Below are 23,675 nucleotides of genomic sequence, written 5' to 3'. Positions count from 1 at the left end.
GGCCTCCCAAAGTGCTGGGATTACAGGCGTGAGCCACCGCGCCCGGCCAAACTCCTACTTCTTTAAATGACTGTGCTTTTTGGTTTTTTCTCTTTACTAAGTGCTTTTTATTCTGAATCATTTCATATTTAGTGGACTACAGAGAAAAACCACATAATTTAAAATATTCTTATTACAAACTCTAAATTGGATTAATAAGAATATATAGTTTCAAAGTCAAATTTGAACCAGAACATTGTAGTTTATCTCATTTCACTAGTTTGGAAAGAACTTTTCAGTATCCATAATTGTTCCAACTTGGGGTAGTGGGGTTTCTGTCATCTGTACAGTATTTCATAATACTGTCTGTGATATAATTCATTATTGAGGCATAATTTAAAAACCGTTCACTCAATAGTTCACTCACTTATTATGGACTTAAATATTTTCTAAAAATTTTTCATCTGAATTTCAAGTTCTAGTTCTTGCCCATAGACTGGAATAATTTAGAACTCCGTTAAATATATTTAATAGAACTGCTGAAATGTGTTTAATCAGCTGTTTAGAGTGAAATTTTTGGTACTGCTAATCAGCATACCAGACCAATTGTTAGAAAATGGTGGTACCTCTTTTCAGTTTTAGAAATATACCTCTTTGAAATATCTAGACTCTCGGGAATATAAAATGTTTAAATTAAGAGGACTTGGATTTTCATTTCTTAATGTTAATACATGCAATGTTCTCTTTAGTAAAGTATGGGGTTATGACTATATAAGCTGATGAATATTGCAGTCTGATTATTTCAACTGATAAGTAAGATCCCATAAGTCTTCAACCAAAAGAGACCTCAGATTTCAGATAGCAACTTTTGTTTGTGTCGTACTTACTGATTTGCATTTGTCTTCTAATTCTCAGGCAGTTCAGAACTTTGTCAGATTTCATGTGTTCACAGAATTGTATGTCATATTTTAGTTACAAGATTAATGAGAGTCAAACTCACTGATTTCATTCTTGATGAATTAATGGACAGATAGGCCTAGAAACCCAGGTCCTCCATTTGTGGAATAACTGTTTAAAGAATTAAATAGAAGAAAGGAAAGGAAACATGGGGAGGTACAGGCTTCTCCCTTATTCCATCTGTATGCTACAGCTGTCAGCTGGTAGAACCACCTCCCCATTGGGTAAAAGGGAAGTTTAATCTTTGCAAATTTCAGTCCTTGACCACTGAGTGCTAACTGTTACTGTGGTTTTGGTGAAACAGACTAGAATTGAGGTCAGATCAGTAACTCACTTCAAATATATTGTAATACTTTTTTTTAAATCTGTAGATCCACTAAACTTGTAATAATTGAGAGACTGCTGCTTCTGGCAGAGCGCTATGTGATCACTATAGAGGTAAGCCGCTTCCTTCTTTTAAGACGCATGTTGCTTAGGCTGGGCTCAAGCCATCTTGACACCTCAGCCTTTCTAGTAGCTGGGAGTTTAACACACCACCACACCCAGTTAGCATCTCTTTTCTTAAGAAAGCATCTTCATTCATCATATGTACATAGGTATGTATTTCTGATGTGGTACTGTCCATCTGACTTGACTTATTTGTTTTTTAAGGATTTTTACTCTGTTCCACGAACTATTCTACCTCATGGTGCCTCATTTCATGGACATCTTTTAACTCTTAATGTTACCTATGAGTCTACCAAAGATACCTTCACTGTCGAGGTAGGTTTACATTAAGAACTATAGCCATTTTCATGTTGTCTTATTAGTTTCATAAAGCAGTCTTGATTGAGATAGCTACATAAATAATCATTCTAAAGGTTGTTTGGTAAACAGATGTAGAATAAAGACCTGAAATGAAACTGTGGGGTATAAGCAGATATATAAATAAATATTATATAATGTCAGGCAGTGGTGAGTATTATAAAGAACAAATAAGAGTAAAGTAGGATACATTGGTGAGGACGGTGATAATAGGGTGATGGGAATGCACAAAATATTTTATTTAAAGGTGGACAGGGAAAGGTCTCTCTCAGGTGGTGACATTTGAGCACAAACTTGAGTAAAGTGACAGGGTAAATGACGTTTGCTTGGGAGAACATTCCAGGCAAATGGAGGAACAGGTACAAAGGCAAGCAAGGTGGCTGGTGTGAGGGGAGCACAGTGAAAAAGGGAAAGAGTGGACAACACCGCAGTGGAAGAAGGGCTTGAGGTCTCATTCCATGCTTGATGGGGAGGAGGTGGAGTGTGGAATGGAACATTTAATTATAGCAGAAGGGAAGCCTCACGAGGGTAGGGGTTCTTGTCTTTATGTTCCCTGCTGTGTTCCCAGCTTCTAGAACAGTGCCCATTACCTAGTAGATGACCAGTTGTTTAAATGAATAAATAAATGAATTCTCTCACAACATGTTTAATTTTATTTTACAGGCTCACAGTAATGAAACCATAGGGAGTGTCCGGTGGAAAATAGCCAAGCAGTTGTGCTCTCCTATGGATAATATACAGATATTTACAAATGATAGCCTGGTAGGTTTAAATAAGCAGTTTTTATGAATAATAAATGATACAAATATTTAGCCTGATATGAATAATTTCCTCTTTTCCTCTCGATAATTAAGAAACCACTTTTTGCAGCTGACAGTGAATAAAGATCAAAAGCTACTCCACCAACTGGGCTTTTCTGATGAACAGATCCTTACAGTGAAGACTTCTGGCAGTGGGACCCCATCTGGGAGTTCAGCAGATTCTTCAACCAGCTCCAGCAGCAGCAGCAGTGGGGTTTTTAGTTCTTCATACGCCATGGAGCAGGTACTGGGTGATCAATTTCAATTTAAAAACAAGAACTTAACAATCACTGTCTTTTTGTGTTCAGCCCATATGGGTTTGGATGATGATATCCTTTTCTCTCAGACAAGTTCTGACTCTTCCAAACTGTATAACAAAGGCTGGGATTCAGTTGAGAGAAGAAGATAATATAATTTACCAGCCTTCTGAGTCAATCACTGAATGATTCTGCCTGGCCACTCACTGTCCTCTCATGCATCTCTCTCTTCATTGATTTTTTTTTCCCCCTCTCTACTGGGTCATTCCCATTAGTGTTCAAGCATGTTGTGTTATTTCCTCCATCTTAAAGAAACTCTTCACCCCATTTCCACTTTAGTTTCTGCCCCATTCTCCTTCCAAAATCAGCAAAGCTCCTTGAAGGAGTTGTCTAAACTTCTTTCCAGCTTTTCTTTGACATCCTGTCTTGATCTCTCTTGATAAGAATTAACCTCTTTTCAAGTTAGTCTGTCACCTCCACCTCTTAGTCCTTGTCTTCTTGGTGTTTCATTGAAGCTGATACGTGTGGTCACTTCCCCCTTGGAACACTCTTCACTTGGCTTTGGACTTGTGTGACTTTCCACTGCCTCTCTGCCTGTTTGGTTTTTTTGTTTGGTTGGTTTTTTGTTTTTTGGTCTCCTTTGCCAATTTCTCTTCATCTCCCTGATCTCTGTACTGAGGAGTTCCCTGGCCCAATCTTTGGACCTCTGCTCTGTCTACAGTCATTCCCTTAATAATCTCATCCAGTCTCCAGTCTCAGCATATTGTGTGTACATTGCTGACTTCTAGTTTTTAGCTTTAACCATCTCTTAAGTGTCTACAAGGCACCCCAATCCTAATTTATTGCAAATTGAACTCCTTATACCCTTTTCCCCACTACCTCACTCCCACTCCAAATCTCTTTCTTGCTGTATTGCAAATGATGGCATCTCCAGTCTTCTAGTTGGCTCATGTCAGAATCTTTGGGTTCCTTCTTTCACACCCGTGTCCATGAGCAAATTCTTGACTCCACCTTCAGAATGCATCGAGAATCCAGCTACTTTTTTCTGCATCCACAGCTTGCACACCAGTCTAGGCAATCACCATGCCTCACCTGGCGTGTTTTAATAGTATCCTAACTGCTCTCACAGTTTCTGCTCTTACACCAGTTCAGTCTCTTCACTACAGGGCACCCAGTGGCCCAGGATCTTACTAAACATAAGTCAGATTGTACCACTCTGCCCGAGTGGCTCCTGTCTCACTCAGAATAAGAGCCAGTCTTTACTGGGACCTTCAGACCTTCCTAATGTGTCCCCCAGAGCCTCTCCAAGGTTGTCTCCTGTGAGCTTCTCCTCTCACCACTCCAGCCGCGCTGGCCTCCACGTTGGTCCTCAAATAGCATGGTCTGTGAACTTGCTCTTCCCTGTGCCTAAACTGTTCTTTCCTGATATATAGGTGGCTCACTCTCACTTTCTTCAGCTTTTACTCATATTCTCAGGCAGCCTTCTTTGACTGTCTTATCTAGATTTTCAGCCTCTTTCCTATCCCTGTATCTTTTTATTTCCCTTCCCTACTTTATTTTTTCTTTAGCATACTGTGTATTTTATTTATCTTGTTGATCTCTCTCCCCCAATAAAATGTAAGCTCCATGAAAGCAGATTTTCTTCTGCTTGGTTCACTGCTGCATCCTTGACACCCAAAACAGTGCCTAGAACACGATAGATAATCAGTATTTCAGCGACTTCATGAATTGATTTATTTTGTACCTTGTCTGTGTTAGGACTCCAGGTGTACAAAGCTGCGTAAGACTGTTCTGCTTTTTCGGCTTCTATATAGAAAGCAAGCTAATGTAAAATAAAGGTATTGAAAAGACATATACAGTTTTTTCCCCCTATGGTTATTATATATATTTCTTTAATTCCAAACATAAGACTTTGTGTGACTGCATCTTTTTAATTTACAGAGCATAAACCTTACTAGAGAGATCAAAGAATTCTTAAAGTTTAGTGCAAGTTGAGTAGTCCTTAGGATTTTAGAATATTTGCATATACATAATGAGATATCTTGAGGATGGGACCCAAATCCAAACACTAAATTTATTTATGTTTCATATACACCTTATATACATAGCCTGAAGGTAATTTTATACAACATCTTAAGTAATTTTGTGCATGAAACAAGATTTTGACTGAAATCGGTTACATGAGGTCAGGCATGGAATTTTCCACATGTGGTGTCATGTTGGCACCCAGAAAATTTCCGATTTTGGAGAATTTCACATTTCAGATTTTTGAATTAGGGATACTCAGCATGTGTTGGTATTGTGGGGTTGTCAAAGTTAACTGTATTGAAAGATTGGGTGTGGTGGTGTGGTGGCTCATGCCTGTAATCCTAGTAGTTTGGGAGACTGAGGCAGGAGGATTGCTGGAGGCCAGGAGTTCAAGACCAACCTGGACAATATTGTGAGACCCCCATCTCAATTTTTAAAAAAATTATGTTTCATATATAACAAGAATTTTAAAAAGAAATCCCACTCAGAATGGTATTATAGCAGCTAAATAACAACAAAAACAATGTACATAGTGTCTTCAAGTTTACTAATTTTTAACTGTCTCACATTTATCCTGAATTTATTAAAAATCTTCCCACTTGTAAATACATTGTGTAATGATGTCCGATTTCTTATTCCTTATAACCAGAAAATAGTACTTTAATCATATCCGAATCTCTTTTATGCAGTTATAACCATTTTGTCTTTTCTGATCTTTAGGAAAAAAACGTGGTAACTTCTTTTTCTCAACTTAAATTACATATATCTAGTGTTATGTGTGAATGTAGATACATAAACACACTACTTTTGTTTTCACATCACTCACCCTGTTCTCTGCTAGTGAGCAGTCATTAGCTCAGTGGTGCCTGCTCTCCATTATATTAATTACATATGCCCTCTGCTTTACCTCTCTTCTACTGTGCCTGCCTTTGTCATCTTAGTCCCTTCACTGGCAGGTGGCCAGGATAAGGGAGAGCAAGTAATACACACTAGAAGGTAGTGATCCCTCACCTATTATGTTCCAATGTGGTGTTCTTCAGTACAGATGAGCACTGTGCTTCCCTCAAGCTTTACGGTGACCAGCCTTTCAGAACTAGTATTTTTATTGCTTGTAAGTTTGATTAGGAAAGGAGAACATTCTTTTGTAAATTTGAATTTCTATTTTGCTTTTTTCCATCAGGAGAAATCCCTCCCTGGCGTAGTGATGGCTCTCGTATGCAATGTATTTGACATGCTTTATCAGCTCGCCAATCTGGAAGAGCCAAGGTAAATATAAATATTTGTGAGACTTGGGCAGAGAGAAAGTTACTAACATTAGGGAGCCAAGTCACTTTTCACTTGAAATGCATTTTATTTTATATTCCATGCAAATGGACTTTGTTATTAAACTATGGCTTATATGTAAAAAAAATTTGTATCTGAAAAACTTCAGGATAACTCTACGAGTACGGAAGCTTCTGCTCTTGATACCTACTGATCCAGCCATTCAGGAAGCCCTTGATCAACTTGATTCTTTAGGAAGAAAGGTATGAGTATTTTTGATAGTTATTTAACTAGCATGACAATTTTATATCACAATTCAGTGAGTGAAAATGCAACCTGAAATCACATCAAGGTCATATGATATCATCTTTCCCATACTGTTTTTTCTTCTTTTGAAAAATACCTTTGCCAGCCCAGTGCAGTGACTCACGCCTGTAATCCCAACAATTTGGGAGGCCGAGGTCGGAGGATGGTTTAAGCCCCAGAGTTCAAGACCAACCTGGACAATGTAGGGTGACCCCATCTCTACAAATTAAAAAATTACCCTGGTGTGATGACATGTACCTGTAGTCCCAGCTACTCAGGAGGCTGAGGTGGGAGGATAGCTTGAACCCAAGAGGTCGAGGCTGCAGTGAGCCAAGATTATACATGCACTCCAGCCTGGGCAACAAAGTAAGACCCTATCTCAAAAAAAGAAAAGAAAAGAAAGAAAGAAATACCTTTGCCATAGATGGAAATCAGAACTTAATGTTGGCTTTTAAAGTGCCTATATAAAAGTCAATAATGACATCAGGTTTCAGAACTGGAAAGAACCTTTAATATCATCTACCTTTCCACCTCCTCATGTTATATATTAGGAAACCAAAGCTCAAAGAGATGAAGTTACTTGTCCCAGATCAGACTCTAGTTGTGATTCAGCTGAGAAGTTTTTCATTAGCTATGATGCCTCTTTGAATCTGATTGTTGCCTATGTCTGAGTTGCTTATATAAATGGATTACCATTTAATTTTTTCACAGTCGATATTTAAAGTTCATTTGTGTTAATTGTTAGAATGTGGTTCCTTAAGAGATTTATCTACATATTAATATTGTGTCTTATCTATAATACTGTTTAATTATGTTCTCAGAATAAATTCATGTAGAAAAAGTTGTTAGAACTGTATTTTCTATTTTATAATTTAGTGTTAGAAATTTAGGTCAGCTCAGTCATGTCATTTATTGCTTATAAATTAATTTGAAGGATAAGCGAACTAATGTAATTATAAAATATATCACTAGTATTAGCTTAACACATTTTTCAAGCCTACCACTTTAGCAGTCTTATAATTTTATTATCAATATTTAGAGATACAAATTTTAAACACAGAAACAAATTAAAATGACCTTCTCAGTGTTGCTCAGAATACATGCTCAGAAGCATTCATGTAGTATTTGAATCTTATTGAACACTTAGAATTTGTATGATCAAGTTTGATGTTTTAATAGTTACAGAGTAATGTGGTTTTATGAAGTTAATTTTTAGAAAATAACATTGGTATGGCTTATATTAAAGAGGGAAAGAATATTAGAACATGTACTAAGATCTATTTCTCTTTAATTTGTCCTTTTAAGAAGTTTACGTCTTTTTTTATTCTCTTCAACTTAGAAAACATTGCTGTCTGAATCAAGTTCTCAGTCCTCAAAATCTCCATCCCTGTCATCAAAGCAACAGCACCAGCCAAGTGCCAGTTCAATTTTAGAAAGTCTGTTTCGATCTTTTGCCCCGGGAATGTCTACCTTCAGAGTGCTCTACAACTTGGAAGTAAGAAACCTAATTTCTTTCCGTTTCCTTTTGACAGATCTATTTGGATTTATAGATTCATGCTTTCACATGTCAGAAATAAGTAAATAGGTTTCTGTTATGTGATGATTGGTTGAAAATTAGTTTTAAGAAATAGATTATAAATTGAAACTTCTTTGCCTTTGAATATGCAAAAGATTATTTTTATCACTACCTTAGCCCATTTGGGCTGCTATAACAAATCACTATAGACTGGATAGCTTAAACTGCAAGCATTTATTTCTCATAGTTGGAGTGGCTAGGGAGTCCAAGATCAAGACACTGGCAGATTCGGTGTCTGGTGTGGGCTGGCCTCCTGGTTCATAGATGGTACCGCCTCACTGTGTCCTCACTTCCAAAATAGGAATTTTAGGGGAATACAAACACTCAGTTCGTTGCAATTAGCCTCCCCAAAGGAAGCTTTAAACTATTACATTTAATTGTTTACTGTCTATAAGTCATAGTGGTAGTTAAAGGAACAAAGTTGAAAAAAAACAAGATATTCTCTCCAAGATCTTATGAGTAAGACATATGGAAGCTGGATATACTGATTCTGGATGGCAGAGTGTAAACAAAGCACTATGTGAAAGTGACCAACTGGAATCAGTTCTGCTCTTGGAGAGTAATAGGTCAGACCCTCATACCACTTTTGGTTTGAAGAAAATAAGGCCCTGAGTGATTTTGCTTTGTTTTAGGACGTTATATCTAGGCAATAAAGAATCCATATCAGTGCCTAAGCAATCTTAATTATTATATCATGTATCTTAAGTACACAAAAGTCAAACTTTTTAAGAGGGTACCTGCATTTTTTCCAAGTTTCATTTCATTGACAATCTAATTGGGAGCATATAATTATAGTCCTTCATTTTTCCACTCGTTGCTTGTACAATGTGATAACTTTTCATACAAACAGTATCTTATTGCTTCAGGGTGTGATGACATTTCATATTTGCCTTAATCATTCTTGTGAAAAGACATATTGGTCTAAAAAGGAAAAAGTACTTAGCAAATATTTTAAAAATTAAGCATGTCCTTGTTTAGTGTGAACATTTAAAAATATATACAGTATTCAGCATGAAAACCATGTTCAAGGTTGAGTCATCCCTGTGTTTAAGAATTAACTTTATGAAATGTAGTAGCATTCAGTGTAGTATTAAGTTATAACAACAGCATGAAGTACCAAAGTGCTTTCTGTTTAGATTATATTTTACACTTTCGTGCATACTGAGGAGGCTTATTCAAAATGAAAATACTAACTTAGTGTTCACCCTGTTTAATAAACAGGTGTCAAAAAATAAAATGTATGCAGTATTCCAAAACAGAAAATTGCCTAGGAATTTTTAGCCCATTTAAGTCTATAGAATTTGCATCTTGTGATTCCTGCCAGATCTGTCATTTGTTTTTGAATGATTATCTCCAAAAAGTTCAAGTATAATTTTTAACACCCACATTTGATAGAAAAACAGAATGGTCCAACAATGGGTGAACTTGTCATCAACTATCTGAATTACATTATCTTAGAGCCATAGCACTGCAGTAGTAAAATACCTCTGGTATCATTTTAGGACTCCTGAGTAAGTGTGAATTCCTTTGATATTTTTTGTTTTGATTTAGATACACAAAACAGTTGGAAACCTAACACTCCCAAAAGCTCTTATTTTGCTGTCAACTAAAAGGTTAATTTCTTTACAATTTGTTCATTAACTTTTGTTTACCTGCTAGGAAACTTCAAAGTGAATATTTCCGTGTCTTTGAAGAAACCTGTCAATTCACTAAATTGTTGTCCATTAAGCATGAGGTGGGTGGGATCGGAGTGTCCATGTAGACAAAGAGCTCTATATGCTTGAAGGGCTTAGAAGAGCACAGGTTCCTTTTCTCCCATGTAATGCTCTTTATCCCAGGTTGGTGGACCTGTTTCTCCAAGAGCAACCTGAGAAGAAGGCATCTTTAACAAAATCCCACATTAAGTTCTAAACTCATAAAACTCATGGGTTCATAGAATCAGATTTTTTTAGACTGGAAAATGATCTTGAGCCACATCTAGTTTAAGACTGAGGCAATGTGAGTTTTTATTTTTAAATCATAACTAAATAAGCAGTTGTTTATTGAGTACTTATTTTGTCCTGATGCTTCTACTAAGCACCTTTAAGCTTGTGCTGTAGTATTTAATCCTTTGATCTTCCTGTAAAGGTAATTACTATGCTCACTTAGTGATGAGAAAACTAGGACAAAAGGGAGCATTGTATGCCTAAGGTCTCTCAGCTAGGTAAAACTAGAATGTGAACTAGATTTGTAGTCTTGGCTATAGTATGGTTATTTATGTGAAATTCTGCCCAACCAAAGTATTCAGTTGAACTCCACTTTAGGTAGGCATTGTGGCATCATAGAAGGGCATGAGTGTTAGAATGAGACACATCTGAATTTGAATTCTAACCGTGCGACTTTGGGTGGGCGGTCACTTAACCTACTTAACCTTTCAGGTCTCAGTTCTCTCACCTATCAAGTAAAATACATATGCCTGATACGTTGTAGGTGTTCAATAAATAGGAGTTAGAGTTATTGGGGAACTCATCTTGCATTTTTAATATATGGGCTGTTTTATAAAACTTTGGTTTATATCTTAAGAATATACCTAGCATATCACATGAAATTATCTGTTCTTATCTAAGCCTGAGGGCCTGAGACTTTCATGTTTGCCAGTTTCATGAAAAGAACACACCAACTTTCTCTAGAATGAAAAGATTTTTCTTCCAAAGTAAATAGAATAGGGAAAATGTGATTATTTTATCGTGAAACATCAGCTTCTACATACTTCTGGGGGAAAAACAGTGTGCAACATTTAAAGAAATTCTAACTCAAGTTGTCTGAATGTTTTATTTAATAAAAGAGTAATTTCTGCTGAAAATGTGTGAATGAGTAATTGTGCTTACCTATTTCCTAGGTTCTAAGCTCCAAACTCATGCCAACAGCTGATGATGACATGGCCAGAAGCTGTGCCAAATCCTTCTGTGAAAACTTCCTCAAAGCCGGCGGTTTGAGGTTGGAGTTTCAATGTCATGTTACATGAGTTGCCGAACATGAATATAGTTATTTTAGTTAATTTCCCCTGCAAAGTCTTGCTTATTCCTACAAGGTATCATATGACTCATTGTGAGAGTTCTTATAAGAAGGAATGATGTTTCAGTCCTTTAGAATATTTTAAATCCTTTTATTACTTCTGATTATTTGAGAAATGTATGGAAACATGTCTCCCGTCTGGTAGTGGGGGACATCTTCAAGAAGAGTAGAAGCAAGGAGACTGTATCTGTTTCTTTTGTGTCTCATGTCAGTTTGAAATAAGGTGAATTTGATCCCTGTGAATCCTTGTTGTGCAAGGTATTAGTGTTGTGGATGCAAAGATAAATTAGATATTATCTCTGCCTTTGAGAGGCAGCTGATGGTTTAACAAAGAATAACAAACAGCTAGGTAACTATATTATAAGTATTAAAATAGGCCAGGCATGGTGGTTCGTGCCTGTAATCCCAATACTTTGTGGGGCTGAGGCAGGAGGATCACTTGAGCCCAAGAGTTTGAGATCGTCCTGGGCAACATAGTGAGACCTCATGTCTACGAAAAATAGAAATAAAAAAATAGCTGAGTGTGATGACATGCACCTGTAGTCCCAACTACTTGGGATGCTGAGGTGGGAGGATCACTTGAGCTTGGGAGGTAGAGGTTTCAGTGAGCCATGATTGCACCACTGCACTCCACCCTGGCAACAGAACAAGATCCTGTCTCAAAAAAAAAAAAAAAAAAAGATATTAAAACAGAGCTATGTATAAAAAATACTTGTGACGGGGAGGGGCGAGAAAGTGGTGGTTAAATTGGTTGAATTTGCTTAGGGTCATAAGGTTAGGAAATGATTCACAGAAAATGACCGTTGAGCTAGGAATTGGGAAATTATTTACCTAGAAATCCTCTAGGTAAATAAGGAGGGAAAGAGCACTCCAAGCTGGAATGGAGGGAAGGATGAGTGAGAGCATGAAGATGCATCGCCTCTCTTGGGAACCTCAGTTGCCTGGTGAGGTTCAAGCAAAGGATGAAAGAGAGAAACATGTCAAGAAGGGTCTCATTGGGGAATATGAGTGTTGTAGTCCATGAAAAAGCAGGCAGTTTCTAAGCCAAGAATTACCTGAGACAATTACTCTGGCAGCAGTGAAGAGGATGAAAGGAAATGGGAGAGACTGAAGGAAGAGAAGACTGAGAACTGACAGTATTCAGAGAGGAGATGAAGGCCAGTGACAGAATGACATTTATGACTAGGTAGAGGGTGGGGACATTTATAAAATGGCCCTGTGGTTTGTAGCTTGGTAGAGTGGCGAAATGGTGAGTCATTAGTCAGTATGGGAAATAAACACAGAGAGAGATGGAAGGAACAGAGGAAAGCAAGATAAATAAGTTTAATTGTATACAAGGTCCTTCCGTGTCATGTGAAGTAGATGGTTTGGATTGGATAGGGTGCTTGTTAGAAAAGTGGAGAATGGCATGAGAGATTTGGGAGCGTGTGAGTAAAACCATGAGGCCATAATCCAGCTGTCAGAGCTGAGTGGCAAGTATAAGGCAGGAGGGTAGCATCAGGGCATAGAGATCTCTCCTTTCAGATGAGTCAGAAAAAAGGGGTGACAGTAAATTGAAGAGAAAAATAACTGAGGGGAAAGTTGGCTTTTCTGTTTTGATTTTAGCTTGTGGAAAACTGGAAGACTTGGTTCTCTTCATAGGCTAACTAAAAGGGACCAATGAAGGAGAAAAAAATAAAGATAAAAGAGAAAGGGGTAAATGATGGGGCCAACTTGTACTGCAATTGGAAGCAGATTTTCTCTAGAAAGAAGTAGGCATACCATTTCCTCTGGGTGAGGAAAGCATGGACACCAGCTTGATGCATGAGCAGAGGATGGTTGAAGGAATTCATGTGGGGAGGTCTGGCACAGAGAAGCTGGGTAGGGACCTTGAGGAGGTTGAGGGAATGGGAAACAGGGAAACGATGGCGAAAAGGATTCCCAGGTATTGTAGAAGGTCTGGCACACATGTAGCTTTATTCTGTGTTCAACACTGTAGAGGTGTTTTTAGTAAAAGCTCCTTTCATATCACTCAGCCATTTACAGGGCTGTCAAACTAAAGTCATTAAACATTTGGCTTATTTGTGTATGTCATTTAATTCATGTACCAGATACTGTTCTAAGCACTGAGAACAGAGCAGTGAGTAGATTAGACCAAAATCCACATCCTCATGAAGCTTACAATTTAAAGGGGGAAACAATTAACATAAGTAAAAATATGTGTCAGGTGGTGAGGAGAGCTGTAGAGAACAATAAAGAAGGAAGCAGGGATTCGGGGGCTGTGATTTTCAGTAGGGTGATCAGGAAAAGCTTCACTAGGGTGACATCTAGCAAAGACCTGAGGAGATAAGGGAGCGAGACCCAGGAGAAAGCTTTTCAGAGGAGCAGCCAGCACACACCCATGCATGGGGACCTGCCTGGTGCCTGCAGAGGCCACAGGAGGCCAGTGTGGTTGGGGCAGAGTGAATGAGGCAGTGTTTCCCATTCTCAAATGAGACAGAGGTCTGGGACATGACATTGTAGAGATATCAGAGGTCAAGTTATGAAGGATCTTATAGGCTGCTGTGAAGACTGCTGTTTTTCAGCGTAGGAAATAGGAAGCCATTGAAGGATTTTATGCAGAGGAGTGCCATGATCTGACTCAAATTTTCCAAGGATCACCCTGATGGGTCTTTTGAAAATAGGTTTGGAAGGTGGAGAGTCAAGAGCAGAAGCAGGGAGAACAGTTAGGAAGCTTATAGGTATCATAGGAAATTATTATGATAGATATATTTAGGCTCTTATATGACAGAATCATGTAGAAACTAAGTGATGATATTGATGACCAATTACATTACTATACTTACGGAAAATTTAAAATGAAAGAAATAGAAGTCTTTAATATCCTGACTTTTTTTATTCTTTTTGAAGTTTGGTTGTAAATGTCATGCAGAGAGACTCCATCCCATCAGAAGTAGACTATGAAACAAGGCAGGGTGTTTATTCCATCTGTCTACAGCTTGCAAGGTATGTAAATACATTGCATTAGTCTCAACAGGCAATATTTGACTTTTTCTTTCAAATCATGTTTTTAAATAGTGTGAAATGGACTCAGAATAAGTCTAGCTGTTTCTTTTTAAGATTTTTACTTGTTGGACAAACAATGCCCACGTTATTAGATGAAGACCTCACCAAAGATGGCATAGAAGCACTTTCTTCCCGCCCATTCCGAAATGTCAGCCGGCAGACAAGCAGACAGATGTCCTTATGTGGTACCCCAGAAAAGTCATCCTACCGACAGTTGTCAGTGTCTGACAGGTCTTCTATTAGGGTTGAGGAAATCATCCCTGCTGCTCGAGTTGCAATACAAGTAAGTGATTTGTGTATTCAGGACATTTTAGTACCTCTTATTCAGAATGTCTTGTTTTGGAAGAGGTGCTATGGGGATTTAAAAATGATTAAGACGTGAATTTTGCCTTCAAGAAATTTATGGTGATTTAAAAAGAGATCACTAGGGCATAAATAACTCTAATTCCCGGTAGAAAGTATCAAGTGTTGTAAAATTATAAGACAAAGCGTTCTGTGTGTCTTCAAAGTAGGTAGAATAATTTCCTTCACCTGTGGCTGTGATGGGTGATTTTATGTTATAGATGGCATTTGAGCTAGGCCTTGAAGAACAGATGAGGATTAGATATACAGAGATTAGTACTTAGAAAGTTGGAGAAAAGAGATTTGTTCAAGCAAAAGGGAGCACACGTGCAAACTAGAGACAATACTAGAGCTTATGGGAGGTCACAAGGTCATAGTATGTGGGAAAGGGGGAAAGTGAAAAAAAATCGGTAAAGCGTAATTTGAAGCCACAGCATGAAGATCAATCTGTTTTACAGATGAAAAAACAGAGAAATTGAAAGTCCTTGAGCAGGATGGCAGCTTGAGAAAGGCCATCCTTCTGGATGACCTTGGAGGGAGAGGAGGCTTATGAAACTGAGACCTGTAAGAAGGTTGGAGATGTCAGGGGATGTGTTCAAGTATTGCTTTTTCTCATAATACTTGTTCCATTCTTTAGACGATGGAAGTAAGTGATTTCACTTCTACTGTGGCTTGCTTCATGAGATTGTCATGGGCTGCGGCTGCAGGACGGCTTGATCTTGTTGGGAGTAGCCAGCCAATTAAAGAAAGTAATTCCCTGTGTCCTGCTGGAATTCGAAACAGACTCAGCAGTTCAGGTACTGATTAAAAAGAGACAGTAATGAGAACATTGGGTAAGAAATAGCCATAAGAATTATCTGTGTGTAGGTTTGCCAGAGTCACAAAAGGGGGAGACCCTCTTCTCTTGCTTGTGAGCATGAGTAAAATTTCATCAAGCTCTGTATACACTTAGTATTTATGCGTGTTCCTATATGCATGTCATGTTTCACTTAAGAAGAAAAGTATTTATAAACACACAGAGTAAATGAAGAAACCAAATCAGCAGTTTTTAGCTTAGCTGAGTATAAAAGTGTCATGAAACCAATCATTGTGGCAATAATACAAATTCATTTAGAATTCTGTCCTGGAAAACAGTTCTGTTCTTCGTTTGCCAGGTTATTTTTCATTAGGGCTTTTGAAAATATAGCTTTATTTCCCAGCTTTGTTTGGTCTTCCTGCTCAATCTGTTTTAGAAATACCTCAATAATAAAGGAAGTTTTTAAAATTTTGACGTGCAGCACACCAACAAGGCACAAGTATACATATGTAACAAACCTGCACGTTATGCACATGTACCCTACAACTTACAGTATAATAATAATAAATAAATTTAAAAAAAAAAAAAAAAAAAGAAATAAATCAAGGATTTAAAATGTCAAAAAAAATAAATAAATAAATAAATAAATAAAATTTTGACATACAGTAAAGCATGTGGAATTTTTAGGATTTTTGTGTGCATATAACCCATCTACATCAAGTTACAAGGTAGGAAACATTTCTGATATCCTCTGGAGGGCTCCCTCAGGCCCACAGAATTGCACTATTCTCATTTCTGTCACCTGAAATTAGTTTTGCCTTGTGAACACATTTTTATCGCCTGCAAATGTGTTTTAAAGAAAAAGTAGTTAGAGTGTTTCAAATACAGTGTTAAGTCTCTCTTGCTTCTTGGACCTAAGTGCTTTCTTGAAGTATTTAATGTCACATGAGGATTCTGGAACATATAGTAAAAAGATTAAAATATTGCATAGTTCCTGTTGGATCCACAGTAAATTTCTGCTTACCTATTTTCAGGAAGCAATTGCAGCTCTGGAAGTGAAGGAGAACCGGTAGCCCTGCATGCAGGAATCTGTGTTCGACAACAGTCTGTATCCACCAAAGACTCGCTGATTGCGGGAGAGGCTTTGTCTCTTCTTGTTACGTGCCTACAGCTTCGGAGCCAGCAACTAGGTGTGCTGGAGGCTTGTTTGTGATTAATCTCTTTCAGGGAAAGGCCACGTTTCTGTTGGGAATTATTTACATTTCTTTATAGATAAGGTCCCATTAGTCAAAATGAAAAAGGCGGGAAGTTGGCATGTGGAGTAGCTAAGGATAATGCTAAAGTAGCTCATTCTGAAGAAATATTTATTGAGCACCTTCTGTATATGAGGTTCCACAGTTGCTGTCACCAGGGCAGTGTGTCTGCACGCCACGAGCTTGCTGTCTAGTTGAGGAATTCAAACAGCCCAAATTTACTAGTTCGTAAATTACAGAATTAGAATTGTATATCAATTCCTGATAATGACTCTAGTATTAAAAGTTGTGTAACTTAAGATTTACCCTTTCGTCTTTATTGTTGGCTTTGGTGAACAGGGACCATTACTAATCATTCTCTACCATGAGAGCACCCCAGGGCTCAGCTCCTCATCATCTCTTCTCTATCTCCATTCATTCCCTTGGTGATCTCGTGCAGTTTCACAGTTTTAAATTCCTCTATGTGTTGACAACACCTAAATTTGGGTCTATGGCCTGTACCACTGTCCTGATATTTCCAGTTGGATATTAAATAGACATCCCAAACTTCTCATTTCCAGAACTGAGCTCCCCTAATCCTGCCCATATCACCCTAGAGTTTTCTCAACTTAAAAGCAGTTCTGTTCTTCCAGTTGCTCTGGCCAAAAACCTTGGCTTCATCTTTGATATGTTTTTTTTCACCCCCTACTTCTAATATGTCAGCACATCCCCCTTCAAGCCCTCTCTAGATTCTACCCCTTAGCACCCCTTTCACTGTTGGTGCCCTCTGAGCTGCCATTGCTTCCTACTTGGACTATAGCAAGAGTACCCTAACTCATCTCCCTGCTTCTGCCTTGCAGTTTATTCTTTACTCAGCAACCAGGGTGGACCTTCTGCATTTTAAGTCAGAGTGTGTCACTCCTCTTTCAAAGCCTTTCGGTGGTGTCTCAGTTCACCGAGTAAAAGCCAGATCTTTACAAGGGGTGGACACAGTGTACCCTTGATACTTCTGTGCCTTTGCTTCTACTCTCCCTTTTACTCACTGTGCTTCGGCCACCCTGGGCTCCTTGCTGTTCCCCCAACAGCCAGCATACATTCCTTCCCTTGCACTGGCTGTTTGTTCTCTCTTTCCATTGTGCTTACTGAGACATTCCCCAACCATCTTTGAAAAAATTACAATGCTCCTCTTGCCCCAGCACTACCCAGACCCCTTACCTTATTTTTTTCCTGTATCATTTATCATTTTATAACATGCAAAATAATTACTTATTTATTGTGTTTATTGTCATTGTCTCCTCCCCAACTACACTGAAAGCTCCATGAGGACAGAGACTTTTATTCATTTTGTTCCCTGATGAATCTCCAGCCCCCAAACACTGTCTGATGTGTAGTAGATTCTCAATAAATAAATATTCAGAAATGAAGTTTTAGCAACTCCACTTTTAAAAAGTGTACTAGTCCTACTCTTAGCTGTTTGATTTCGTTTAATTTTCCTAGAATTGTTTAACATAGAGATATTTTCAAATCAAGATGAAAAAATAACTTCCCTCCAAACTTTTGTTATTATTTGTAAGTTTATTTTAGGGTATATTTTATAGTTTGCAACTATTGATAGTTTCTCAAGGCAAGACATTTATTCTGTAACTGGTATGTGCAAGGCATTGTGCTAAAATATGGGACCCAAAAATAAGACATGGTTTCTTAAGTAACTTAGAATTTTACGGGGTAAATGGACAGGCATGAAAGCAGTTGTAAAAGGTTCTGAATTATTATATGTAAAAGAGATGAGATTATGCTTAAGATGAGCTTAAGAAATTAATCAAAATTTGAAAATGCATTACCTAACTTGTTTCACACACCCACATCCCCCATTTCTTCTTCTTAGCATCTTTCTATAACTTGCCCTGTGTTGCTGATTTCATCATTGATATTCTGCTCGGATCACCAAGTGCTGAGGTGAGGATTTTTCATGTTACTTACAAAACTCCTTTGGTCCTATTGTTTTGTGAGCTCTCTCAACTACCTGTGACATTGTTGGGAATACAGGAGTGGCACTGGGTGCTCTCAGGGAGTGTACAGAGGGGCTGCAGACCATGAAAGAAAAGTAACCATTTGGACTCTACTGCCTTTCCTTCTACTGTCTCCTCTATATGCCATCAAAAGTTATGAGACTAATGTTAGTAAGTTATTTTTGTTTATAACAATGTTACAACCAGTGTCTGACATCCATAACTGGCAAGGGCAGCTGGCATTAAGCATCCACATGTTGGTCAGACTCAGGAAAAATCAACCTCAACCCATAAACTTTCATTAGATTTTATAGTCCTGACATTCTTACATGACCTTGAGGATTAACTTAAACTTTCTTTTTTCTTATTTTCATTTACATTAAGTTATAAACCTATTGAGTAGAGTAAAATAGTAGAATAATTTGGGAAATCAGTTCCCAAACCACAGTGGGTTTTAATTAGCCTTAGTTTATTCAATGGAAACCTTACCATTAAAAACTGAAACACTCATACCTTTCTAGTATCCTTCAATAACTTGAGTGACTAAATAGGGTGGACTTTGGAAGAAAATCACTCTTGAAGTAGTCTCAACATGTTGATTCATGTCTGTCCTTTGCTGCTGATCATGTAATTTCAGATTCGCCGGGTTGCCTGTGATCAGCTGTACACTCTTAGTCAGACAGACACATCAGCGCATCCGGATGTGCAGAAGCCAAATCAGTTTCTTCTAGGCGTCATCCTCACGGCTCAGCTGCCTCTCTGGTCTCCAACTAGTATTATGAGAGGAGTCAATCAGAGGTATGTAATAAAAATGGAAAAGCTCACCTTATACAGAGAGAGGATAAGTGATAATTTGTGTGCTGCTCCCCTAAAGTCCACAGTGCATTATTGAGATGACTAGAATTTCTCCTTTCTTCTTCTGACATTTGGATCCTGAAAGATGGCATTTGGATAGGAGAGTTAGAAGAAACGCTACCAGGCCTTCTTCTCCATACCCCCAGTTCTCACTTCACCCTGTGTGATTCATCTACCCTAGAGAGAAAAAGGAGTTCACCTGATTGGTGAGAGCCTGCAATTACTGGAGCCCAGTCACTGTGTAAAGGTTATACTGATTCTCTCCCCTTGTGCATCACTTTTTCAGTGCAGATATCTCATAGCTCCATGTCTAGAGGTAGCCGGGGTATCCTCCTGGCTTGTTTTCTTGGTTTTATACATGCTTCAGTATGTAAGAGAGCTTGTAGTCCAGGCTCGTGAGATAACTGTTCTGCCTGCCCCATCTTACCTCTACAGGTGAGCCTGCATGCATGTGCTCCTCAGTCTAGTCCCAGGATAGGAGGTAGGGGTCTCACATTGACCTCAAGTTCATACGACTTTTTCTAACTTACCTTTACCACACAGCCCCTACCGTGGGGCTTATGAAGTGTCATGGAGATTTGTGAAGTCAATGTTTCCTTTCCTCGTTTATGTGCTTTATAAATTAGGTCCATCTCCAAAACTTTTGCATCATCCTAAACTGAAACACTATGCCCGTGAAGAAGTGATTAAATGAAAGACTGAAAAATTTGACTCCATAAAAATTACAATTTTCTATATAGGAAAAAAAATGCCTCAAAAGTCAATCACCAAACTGGGAAAATAAATCTGCAACATACATGACAGACAATAAGCTAATTAGAGATAGATAGATATATATAACTATTACAAATTATTAAGCAAAAGACCAGCAGCCAAGTTAAAAAGGGACAAAGAATGTAAACAGACTGTTCAAAGACATGTAGATTTTGTTTGAATTGCTAAATTTTTTTTATTGTGGTAAATATACATAACATAAAATTTACCATTTGAGGTGTACAGTTCTGTGACATTCAGTACATATACATTGTGATGCAACCATCACAACTGTCTATTTCCAAAACTCTTTAGTCATCCTAAACTGAAACTCTGTACCCATTGAACAATAACTCCCTGTTCTCCCTCCACCATCCCACAGCAACCACCATTCTACTTTCTGTCTCTAAGGATTTGACGACTCTAGGTACCTCATATAAGTGGACCCATACAGTATTTGTCCTTATATGTCTGGCTGATTTCACTTAGCATAATGTCCTTAAGGTTTATTCATGTTGTAGCATGAATTAGAATTTCCTTCCTTTTTAAGGCTGAATTATATATCATTGTATGTATAAACAATATTGGTATATCCATCCATAGATGAACATTTGGGTGTTTCCACCTTTTGGCCTTTGTGAATGCAGCTACAAACATGGGTGTGCAAATATCTATGTGAATCCCTGTTTTCAGTTCTTTTGGGTGTATACCCAGAAGTGGAATTGCTAGATCATTTAGTAATTGTGTGTTTGATTTCTTTGTGGAACCACCATACTGTTTTCCACAATGGCTGTACCATTTTACTTTCCCACCAGCAGTGTACAAGGATTCTCATCATTTCTCCGCATCTTAGCCAATGCTTATTGTTTTCTAGAATTTTTGTTTTTGTTTCGTTTTGTTTTTGATAGTAGCTATCCTAATGCATGCGAATTGGCATCTGTGGTTTCAGTTTGCATTTCCTTGATAACTAATGTTGAGCGTCTTATCTTGTACTTGTTGGCTATTCGTATATCTTCTTTGGAGAAACATCTATTTTAAGACCTTTGCTCATTTTTAAATTGGATTATTTGTTGTGGAATTCTTTATATATCCTGAATATTGATCCCTTGTCAGATAATACGATATGCAGATATTTTCTCCCAATCTGTGGGTTGTCTTTTAGCTCTCTTGATGGTGTCCTATGTATGTATTTTGTCTTTAGTTGCCTGGAAATTATGGCCAAATCCTATGTTACAAAGTTTTCCCCATTTTCTTCTAAGGGTTTTATAGTTTTAGTTCTTACATTTAGGTATTTGATTCATTTCGAGTTTAGTTTTGCATATGGTGTAAGGTAAAGGTCTGACTTCATTCATTCTTTTCCATGTGAATATCCAGTTTTCCCAGTGCTGCTTTTTAAAAATACTATCCTTTCCCCATTGAATGGTTTTGGTGCCCTTGATGAAAATCAGGACCATATGTTTGAGTTCTGTATTGCTATTCCATTGGTCTATATGTCTGTCTTTATACCAGTATAACACTGTTTTGATTACCATAGTATTGTACTAAGTTTGAAATCAGGAAGTATGAGTCTTTCAACCTTGTTCCTCTTTTTCAGGATTGATTTGGCTACTTGGAGAGTCCATGTGAATTTTAGAATGGGTTTTTCTGTTTTTGCAAATGTCTTTGGGATTTTCATAGAGATTTCATTGAACCTGTAGGTGACTTTGAATAGTAATGACATCTTAACAAGATTTTGTCTTTCAATCCTTGAACACAAGATGTCTTTTCATTATGTCATCTTTAATTTCTTTCAGCAATGTTTGTAGTTTTCACTGTACAAGTCTTTGGTTTCCTTAAGTTGGTTCCTAAGTATTTTATTGTTTTTGATGCTATTGTAGGTGGAATTGTTGATTTCTTTTTCAGTTTGTTCATTGTTAGTGTAAGAAACACAACTGATTTTTGTGTTGACTTTGTATGCTGCAACTTCGCTGAATTTATTAGTTCTAACAGTTTCTTTTGCAGAAACTTGGTAGGGCTTTCCATATATAGTAACATGTCATCTGCTAACAGATAATTTTACTCCCTTTTCAATTTGGATGTCTTTTATTTCTTTTTCTTGCCTAATTGCTCTGGCTGAAACCTTCAACACTATGTTGAATAGAAGTGGTAAAAGTGGGCATCCGTGTTTCTGCTGTTAGGATAAATACTTTCAGTCATTCAGCATTGAGTATGTTAGCTGTGGGTTTTTCATATCTGACTTTATTATGTTGAGGTAGTTCCCTTCTATTTGTAGTTTGTTAAGTGTTTTTATCATGAAAATGGGTTAAATTTTATCAAATGCTTTTTCTGCTTTGATTGAAATAATCATGTAGGTCTTTTTCTTTCTTTCCCTTAATATGGGATTACATTGATTTTTGTACCCTGGACCATACTTGAATTCCAGGAGTCAATCCCACTTGTTCATGGGGTGTAATCCTTTAAATGCACTGCTTTGGTTTGATAGTATTTTGTTGAGGATTTTTGCATTAGCATTCATAAAGGATATTGGTCTGTAGTTTTCTTGTGGTGTCTTTTTCTCACTTTTGTGTCAGGGTAATACTGGTGTCATAGAATGAGTTAGGAAATGTTACCTCCTCTTCAGTTTTTTGAAAGAGCTTGAGAAGACTTGGTGGTAATTCTTTAAATATTTGGTAGAATTCACCAGTGAAGCCATCTGGTCCAGGGTTTTTCTTTGTTGGGAGTTTTTTTTTTTTTTTTTTGGATTACCAATTCAGTCTCCTTGCTGAATAGATTTGTTTACCTTTTCTGTTTCTTCTGATTCAATCGTGGTAGGTTTTGTGTTTCTAGGAATTTGTCCACTTCATCTAGGTTAATTTGTTGGCATACAGTTGCTTATGGTACTCTCTTATATCCTGTTCATTTCTATAAAATTGGTAGTTACGTACCCACTTCCATTTCTGAGTTTAGTAATTTGATCCTTCTGCCTTTTTTGTCTTAGTCTACCTAAAGATTTGTTGGTTTTGTTGATCTTTTCAAAGAGCCAACTTTTGATTTCATTGATTTTTTTTTTTCTTTTTGGTATTTTTTTTATCATTCTTTATTTCCACTCTAATCTTTACTCATTTCTTTCCTTCTACTAGCTTTAAGTTTGGTTTGTTCTTCTTTTTCTAGTTCCTTAGGTGTAAAGTTAGGTTGTCAGTTGGATCCTTTTCTTGTTTTTAATGTAAGCATTTATTTTAATTATACTTTAAGTTCTGGGATAAATGTGCAGAACATGCAGGTTTGTTACATAGGTATACACATGCCATACCTCTTACTATATATGAGATACGTTCCATCAATACCTAGTTTATTGCATATGTTAAACCAGCCTTGCTTCCCAGGGATGAAGCCGACTTGATCGTGGTGGATAGCTTTTTGATGTGCTGCTGGATTCAGTTTGCCAATATTTTATTGAGGATTTTCACATCAATGTCATCAGGGATGTTGGCCCGAAATTTTCTTTTGTTGTTGTGTCTCTGCCAGGTTTTGGTATCAGGATGATGCTGGCCTCATAAAATGAGTTAGGGAGGAGTCCCTCTTTTTCTCTTGTTTGGAATAGTTTCAGAAGGAATGGTACCAGCTCCTCTTTGTACGTCTG

General features: G+C 37.6%; 1 protein-coding gene across 6 annotated transcripts in view; it reads left to right on the top strand.

Annotated features, from left to right (window-relative positions):
• The window catches only part of USP24 (ubiquitin specific peptidase 24), a 144,901-nt gene that overhangs the window by 73,489 nt on the left and 47,737 nt on the right, over positions 1-23,675 (top strand). For all 6 annotated transcript variants that reach the window (XM_021941983.2, XM_003891948.4, XM_009209201.4 and 3 more), the window contains 14 exons: positions 1,308-1,374; positions 1,588-1,698; positions 2,404-2,502; positions 2,611-2,784; positions 6,006-6,091; positions 6,258-6,351; positions 7,734-7,889; positions 10,849-10,946; positions 13,914-14,009; positions 14,124-14,352; positions 15,049-15,208; positions 16,242-16,397; positions 18,325-18,395; positions 19,086-19,246. In XM_021941983.2, coding sequence (XP_021797675.1) covers positions 1,308-1,374; positions 1,588-1,698; positions 2,404-2,502; positions 2,611-2,784; positions 6,006-6,091; positions 6,258-6,351; positions 7,734-7,889; positions 10,849-10,946; positions 13,914-14,009; positions 14,124-14,352; positions 15,049-15,208; positions 16,242-16,397; positions 18,325-18,395; positions 19,086-19,246 — 1,758 coding nt within the window. The remainder of the gene's footprint in view (positions 1-1,307; positions 1,375-1,587; positions 1,699-2,403; positions 2,503-2,610; positions 2,785-6,005; positions 6,092-6,257; positions 6,352-7,733; positions 7,890-10,848; positions 10,947-13,913; positions 14,010-14,123; positions 14,353-15,048; positions 15,209-16,241; positions 16,398-18,324; positions 18,396-19,085; positions 19,247-23,675) is intronic.

Source organism: Papio anubis, chromosome 1, assembly GCF_008728515.1.
Source record: "Papio anubis isolate 15944 chromosome 1, Panubis1.0, whole genome shotgun sequence".
Classification (NCBI taxonomy): Eukaryota; Metazoa; Chordata; class Mammalia; order Primates; family Cercopithecidae; genus Papio; species Papio anubis.
Note: the sequence above shows the minus strand (reverse complement) of the source record. Positions and strands in the feature narration are given on the sequence as shown.